We start from the raw sequence: 8079 nt of genomic DNA, 5'->3' as shown, positions 1-8079 counted from the left end.
CATTTTAGGTGTTTTGTTTCCCCGTCTACTTCACGAATAGTTCAATAATTTATAAAACATGATGTTCAAAAGTGCCCTCAATAAATGTCTACTAATATTAATTATAAATAAATGGAAGTTCAAAAGTATCCTATTTACATTCAAAAGTATACTGGTAATATCTTCAAAAGTATCCTATTTACATTCAAAAGTATACTCGTAATATCTTACAGTTATGTAATAGAAGATTTCAATAAATGTCTACTAATATTAATTAGAAATAAATGGAAGTTCAAAAGTATCCTATTTACATTCAAAAGTATACTCGTAATATCTTACAGTTGTGTAATAGAAGATTTCAATAAATGCCTACTAATATTAATTAGAAATAAATGAAAGTTCAAAAGTATCCTATTTACGTTCAAAAGTATACTCGTATTATCGTAATGTTATGTATTAGAAGATTTCAATAAATGTCTACCAATATTAATTATAAATAAATGGAAGTTCAAAAGTATCCTATTTACATTCAAAAGTATACTAGTAATATCTTACAGTTGTTTAATAGAAGATTTCAATAAATGTCCACTAATATTAATTAGAAATAAATGGAAGTTCAAAAGTATCTTATTTACATTCAAAAGTATACTCGTAATATCTTACAGTTGTTTAATAGAAGATTTCAATAAATGTCTACTAATATTAATTAGAAATAAATGGAAGTTCAAAAGTATCTTATTTACGTTCAAAAGTATACTCGTAATATCGTAATGTTATGTATTAGAAGATTTCAATAAATGTCTACCAATATTAATTATAAATAAATGGAAGTTCAAAAGTATCCTATTTACATTCAAAAGTATACTCGTAATATCTTACAGTTGTGTAATAGAAGTTTTCAATGAATGTCTACTAATATTAATTATAAATAAATGGAAGTTCAAAAGTATCCTATTTACATTCAAAAGTATACTAGTAATATCTTACAGTTGTGTAATAGAAGATTTCAATAAATGTCTACTAATATTAATTAGAAATAAATGGAAGTTCAAAAGTATCCTATTTACGTTCAAAAGTATACTCGTAAAATCGTAATATTATGTATTAGAAGATTTCAATAAATGTCTACTAATATTAATTATAAATAAATGGAAGTTCAAAAGTATCCTATTTACGTTCAAAAGTATACTCGTAATATCGTAATGTTATGTATTAGAAGATTTCAATAAATGTCTACTAATATTAATTATAAATAAATGGAAGTTCAAAAGTATCCTATTTACATTCAAAAGTATACTCGTAATATCTTACAGTTGTGTAATAGAAGATTTCAATAAATGTCTACTAATATTAATTAGAAATAAATGAAAGTTCAAAAGTATCCTATTTACGTTCAAAAGTATACTCGTAATATCGTAATGTTATGTATTAGAAGATTTCAATAAATGTCTACTAATATTAATTATAAATAAATGGAAGTTAAAAAGTATCCTATTTACGTTCAAAAGTATACTCGTAAAATCGTAATATTATGTATTAGAAGATTTCAATAAATGTCTACTAATATTAATTATAAATAAATGGAAGTTCAAAAGTATCATATTTACGTTCAAAAGTATACTCGTAATATCGTAATGTTATGTATTAGAAGATTTCAATAAATGTCTACTAATATTAATTATAAATAAATGGAAGTTCAAAAGTATCCTATTTACATTTAAAAGTATACTCGTAATATCTTACAGTTGTGTAGTAGAAGATTTCAATAAATGTCTACTAATATTAATTATAAATAAATGGAAGTTCAAAAGTATCCTATTTACGTTCAAAAGTATACTCGTAATATCATAATGTTATGTATTAGAAGATTTCAATAAATGTCTACCAATATTAATTATAAATAAATGGAAGTTCAAAAGTATCCTATTTACATTCAAAAGTATACTCGTAATAACTTAGTTAGGTAGTAGAAGATTTCAATAAATGTCTACTAATATTAATTATAAAAATATTGAAGTTCAAAAGTATCCTATTTACATTCAAAAGTATACTCGTAATATCTTACAGTTGTGTAATAGAAGATTTCAATAAATGTCTACTAATATTAATTATAAATAAATGGAAGTTCAAAAGTATCCTATTTACATTCAAAAGTATACTGGTAATATATTACAGTTATGTAATTTAAGATTTCAATAAATGTCTACTAATATTAGTCATAAATAAGTTTACATTGAAATTCTTATTTTTCAACGAAGTTAAAAAGCATCATTTTTTGGCGTTCTAAAACCTCGTAATATCGCAAGTTTAACAAATCTTAGAAAGGGTATTGAGACCAGAAATAAAAATCTTGTACTGAAGCTCAAAAATTACAGTTGTACCAAATATGTCAAAGCTCAAGATTGTTCTAGTTAGCTCATTGATATACTTAAAATAAAATATTCAGATATGTTTTTCATGCATAGTTTATCTCTAGAAAATGGGGGAAACATTTATCATTCACCATTTTTCATGAAATTAAGCAATCATTAGTATTGTAATTTGCATATTCAGATAATTACCACTAGTAATATGGATGCAGACTGCATCAATGTATGTGCCTATCATATTTCGTCCAAATCTGTTGAGTTGTTGAGATAATCCATATTTAGTAATGTGCAAATGAAGCAATTTACATATGCAAATTATCTCTAAAAGTAGGGGCCATAGAAATGTCAATGTATATCCCTACCAAATTTAGTTCAAATCTGTTGATGAATGAATCCAAACTTAGTGAAAAAATGCAAATTGGCTAAATTACATATGTAAATTACCCAATAGTAATATTGCCTGCAAATAACATCAATGAGCACCCGTATCAAATTTGGTTCAAATCCGTTGAGTTTTCATGAGATAATCCCAATTTACTAAAGAATGAATATGGAAATTGTCTAATTTACATATTTAACATGAACAGATTTTGTATAAGTATTCATATTTCTTTTCAAATGTCTTCAAATTTCATTTATCTTCCTTTTAGACAACCTCAGAAAGTGAAGTTTATGTGTAAAACGCCTGCATTTGTGGTGAGCAGGCAGTAACATGAATTAAGTATGATATCAGACAGTACCTATGCAGTACCACCTAAGCTTCTGTTGATTGGGACATGGGACCCTTTTGAACGCAAGGACCCTTTGAACTCCTAACACACGTGCCTGGAAAAAAGAGGGGACTGCAACCCTGTGATCGCGGGATCTGATCATCGAACTCCAAGCCCGATGTACTCGATTGACGCTCACACTCGACTTCCATAAATACTTTCATGAATCTAATTCAACTATTTTTTATAAATGTGATAACATTATTTTATAACAATAACACTTCTTGCACAATGAATCATGGGCGATTTACGAGAGCGAGGTTACTATTTAAATGATAACACATGCTTGTGAGGGTAATATAACGATTTGTTTCCTGCCCAAAGGATGGTGGTCATGACAAACAGCCCGAGGGCAGACAACAAATCGTGATATTGCCGAAATAACCATGTGTTATTTATTGATATCACTCACGCCCACTCTCCCACAAAATAATAACATTATTATAACAAGTTTCACATTACTCAATAACATACATACATTGTTTGCTGAAAAAACAACGAAATACACTCAGTAAATGTTATTTTCAGCCACAGATACTATTTTTAGTAACCGTGTTTCAGCAGTGCGAATCACTCAGTTTATCGAGAATAACATTTTTCAAATGAATTGAGAAATTCTCAAACGCAAGTTATTTGATCACTCTACAGATAAAAATGTGCCATAGAAGTCACTGAAATTACTTTCTCACGAACGTGCCACACAGCTAAATTAGAGCGTTTTCGTTTAGCATCGGCGTGGAACAATACCCACAGCAATACCCTAAACATCAAAACGGAGTATCTTACTTAATATCCACTCTGTCTATTTCGGATGGCTATAGTTTCTTCAAAACATTGAAAGCAACCATGAAAACAGAAGGGCAGCGAACGACAATTTGTTATGCGCAGTATCGTTGTGCAGTAGTTTCGGTGACGTCATCCATGTGATATATCCATGTAATATCCACTCGGCGGGCAATATACCATGTAATATCCATTTGTATTCAATGTAATGTGACCGAGTTTCAACCAATAACAACATGCGTAACAACAGTGAGTGATATATATATATATTGTACTAATTCAATTACGAGAACAGAGGAGATCTTTCGTGAATTGAAATTACTGGTTCTTGAAAAGTATCAGTGAAGCATTACCAATAACATTAAAAGTATTATTGTAAGCGATATCTAGAGAGTAGAAATTAGTTATCAGGACCAATTCTCAACTGAATGTGACAACAATATTTAATGCAATTCAACATTTGTTGAATCCGTAACAAATAAACATAGACCTCTGTTTCCTTGATTTATTGCAATGCACAAAACAGTATGTTTGGTGAATATTCATGGCAAACCACTCAATTGTATTATTTAAATTGTATATCTATAATTGTAGGCAGAAAGGAGTTAGTATAACGTTTGTTGTTGACTGTGATTGTTGTCATGGGTCTCATAATTCATATGTATTTTCCATTTATTGTGCTCACTTTACAATATCATGATTTGTTTTTTAATTGACATCTTGGCTATACATTCAGTAATGATTCGCTGAAAGATTTTTCAACTATACATTTTTGTTTGCAGAGGAATGCACAATTATATACGCAGAGGTTCGACTCTGAAATCCTGGCTACACAGAATGGTATGCCATACTTATCATCGTGACATACAAGATCAATGAGTTCAGAATGACATAATAGTTAAGCAACTCATCTATAACTATGCTGTATATTTGATTCTGAATACTATACTGAAGCATGGTGCAGTTCATTTGGATAAAGTTCCTCGCTATTGATCTTATGACTTGACTTTGTTATGAAGGAATGATTGAGACTTGCAGAACAAAACCTACTTTTGATGGAAACATTGATTGTCTTACATGAGGCTTCCCTCAAAGTCTCCATGAAACCCTGCATAATTTGGAAGTTGACATTTTTAAATGAAATCTAATCAAAATATTTCGAATAATGAAATAAATTGAATGATAAAAATGACTAAAAATTATTGAATTAATCCAGATTTATAGGCATGACAGGCAAATAATGTACACAAGATTACAGTTTTTTAATTGATTGGTATATTAGGGTAATACAATATTGTTTTATTTGATTTGTTTATAAGCAATACATAAGTACATCAGTTCTGAGATGGAATAACATGCAACGAATATGAATAGTTATTTAGAACACTATTAATATTATTTGAAAAGAATATATATAATCATGGGTTAGATGTAATGTGTAATATTACTCAATTTAAAGTGTTGTCACGTCTGCATTAGTTAATTTACAGGCAGTATGTTGTTGCAGTCACTACTAATTTTGATATTTGACGGTGGATATTGAGAGAGTGTCTTAGTTGTATATCTATAGAAAAGTGGAAATAACGCTACCACCCAGTAACATTAAACGTGTCGTGGCATGAGATCATCATTAAAATGTCAATGAGACACTAATATCTGTGTGTATTAGTGGAAATCTTTTTCTTTTTAGCAGCGTATTCGTGGTTGATATCAGATCATTTATAGCCTTGTGCATTTCGCTGGTGAATGGATCTAGCTTTAAATGAAACTTGTCTATTTTAGGTCGTTTGAATTTACCATTAATATCTGCTAGAATGCAATCTGTTCTCGGATATCCTAAGCTAATGTTTAAAAATCTGGTAATTATGTCCAATTCACTGAGTAAATTGTCTTGTATATCTTCATAGTGAATTACCAGTATTGGCATATTACTTTCTAACCAATTGTTTGCAAATTGTTTGTATTGTCTGACCTCTTTGTCGACGTATTTTAACCAACCTGCAAACAAGCAAGCACATTAGTATAGGTAGTTGTACAAGTTCTCGTAGGTTTACAATTCTAAACCTCACAGTTGTGGTGAATATTATAAAGCTCAGTCAGGTTTATAACTTTTTACTCGCAACTGATTATCGAGTGTCTAAATCAATAATTATATAATATAAAAGTTATTCTTGTTTTGACCTTATTTAATAGGTTGAATACCCGCGAACGACCTCAATACATATATATTAGCGCCCTCTATGCTCAAAAATCGCACAAGCAAGAGGTTTTACGAAATTAATAAATGTTTTACCAATACGAATAGTGTTTAAACAAGTACAAATGAAGATTCATAATAACAATAGAAATGATGGCTGCACAAAACATAATTGTAGATATTACAGATACTAATGGAAGTTTAACGAAGATAAATTTGAGTTTGACGATTACATATGAAAATTTACAGAATTTTTACAAATAGAGATTTTATGAACACACAAATAGAATTTTTACAAATACAAATGGAGGTTTTGTGAATATTAATGAAGGTTTTACGAATATAAAAATGTAATTTATAAATATAAATTAAAATCGTTGCAGGTAAATATTTTATCGAAAATTGCAACACTCGGCCTTCCTTACGTGGCCATTGTTGGTATACTTAATTTAATATAGTACAAATTTATGTGAAGTTTAATAGTTGAACTTGGTCACTGAACCCACTTAAAATAGTTATTGTCACTGCATTGACTAGCAATTGTCCCAAGTACATGACGCTGCCAGCGTTTCCAAAGGCACATTAGGGGATGATTAAAGCAACTTCGATTGATTATTTATTTACTTGCATCTGTATATAATTAATGAAATGGATAATAGACAACTCATACCTTTTTATGATCAAAATACAATTGCTGATATAAAACCTACCTTCTCCGACAAATGATTCCATTGGTGCGCTGCTCGTTTTGGTTGCCTTTTCTCGGTTGAACTCTGCTAGGAAAGATCTGTACGGGTTTCTAAACAGCACAACTGCTTTCTCAAATAAATTGATATGTTTTTTGTCATACTTGTGTGTCTTGACAACAACAGTTCTGCCGTTTGTCATGTTTTCTTTTTCGCCAAGAAATCCTGAAAACAGTATACAACATATTCAAAACATTCATAAAAATGCGATGACTTATGTGTAATTTGTTTTGTTTGTTTTGTCGATGGCCCGGCACATTTTTTTGTTTTAGAAAGTGATATCAGAACGAAAGAGTTTTTTTTTTACGATTCACATAATTACCTGTGACTGTAAGATTGTATTTCTTGTTTAATTACTTTAATGCATATACTTAAAAAGTAACACAATTGACATAATTTATTCGCCATTTTCACGAACTATCACACGTACAATTCACAGTATAGCTGTTACAATGTTTCATATTGCTGTTTTTATATCAATGTTGATACATTCGTTACCACGTGATTGTAATTATAATATTGCTCATTAAAAGATATGTTGAGATAACAAGATAATGATAATATTGAAGATAAAAGTTGAATGAAACAAATGTTTCTAACAAAACTAGTGAAATTATGAATAGCAGTGTTTTCTAGCAATATGGAATTATTATGACCATGAATATTTCACTTCACCAGCAGAAAATGCAATAATAATAAAAAAGCACAATTTAACCCAAAATTACGAACATTTTGAAAATTACTATATAACTGCGTATTACTATTTCTGTTATTGGAATAACTCGTGGACAATATTATTTCCCTTGCTGGGGCCAAATTGTTTTTCATGTAAGGCTCGAATCGCAAAACTGAAAACCTAATTCATTCACACGAGCGTACATTTACTGATCACTTAATTACAAGTTCAAAATCATAGCATTCGATTTTGGCAGTAGACGTATGTTCCGCGCCATTCACATATTTACTTAATTTTGCAGTGAACAGAAAATAACCTACCATACCCTTTGTTGCGAAATGAAACCATGTTGGCATGTCGCTATAACTAACGAGAAAACGAAGACGAATGAAAGCAGATTGTTCTCACAACTAACAACCAGATCCTCAACAAGTTTTCTTTTCGAAAATATCAAAATAATATTCAACATATACAATTTGAGCACAAATAAAGTACAACTAGTCGCAACATAATAAAACCTGAAATCTTGAACAAACTAATAAAAAGGGTGACAATAGCA

General features: G+C 29.5%; 1 protein-coding gene across 1 annotated transcript; it reads right to left on the bottom strand.

Annotated features, from left to right (window-relative positions):
- Window positions 1-5100: 5100 nt before the first annotated feature.
- LOC146735482 (sialate:O-sulfotransferase 1-like) lies at window positions 5101-7868 on the bottom strand. Its single transcript, XM_085505874.1, has 3 exons — window positions 7841-7868; window positions 6809-7009; window positions 5101-5899 (listed from the first exon to the last, which is right to left on the bottom strand). The coding sequence occupies exons 1-3, from the start codon at window positions 7866-7868 to the stop codon at window positions 5532-5534; spliced, it is 597 nt and encodes a 198-aa protein (XP_085362000.1). The 3' UTR covers window positions 5101-5531.
- Window positions 7869-8079: the final 211 nt, after the last annotated feature.

The sequence above is a fragment of the Saccoglossus kowalevskii genome, chromosome 12, assembly GCF_978046115.1.
Source record: "Saccoglossus kowalevskii chromosome 12, keSacKowa6.1, whole genome shotgun sequence".
Classification (NCBI taxonomy): domain Eukaryota; kingdom Metazoa; phylum Hemichordata; class Enteropneusta; family Harrimaniidae; genus Saccoglossus; species Saccoglossus kowalevskii.
Note: the sequence above shows the minus strand (reverse complement) of the source record. Positions and strands in the feature narration are given on the sequence as shown.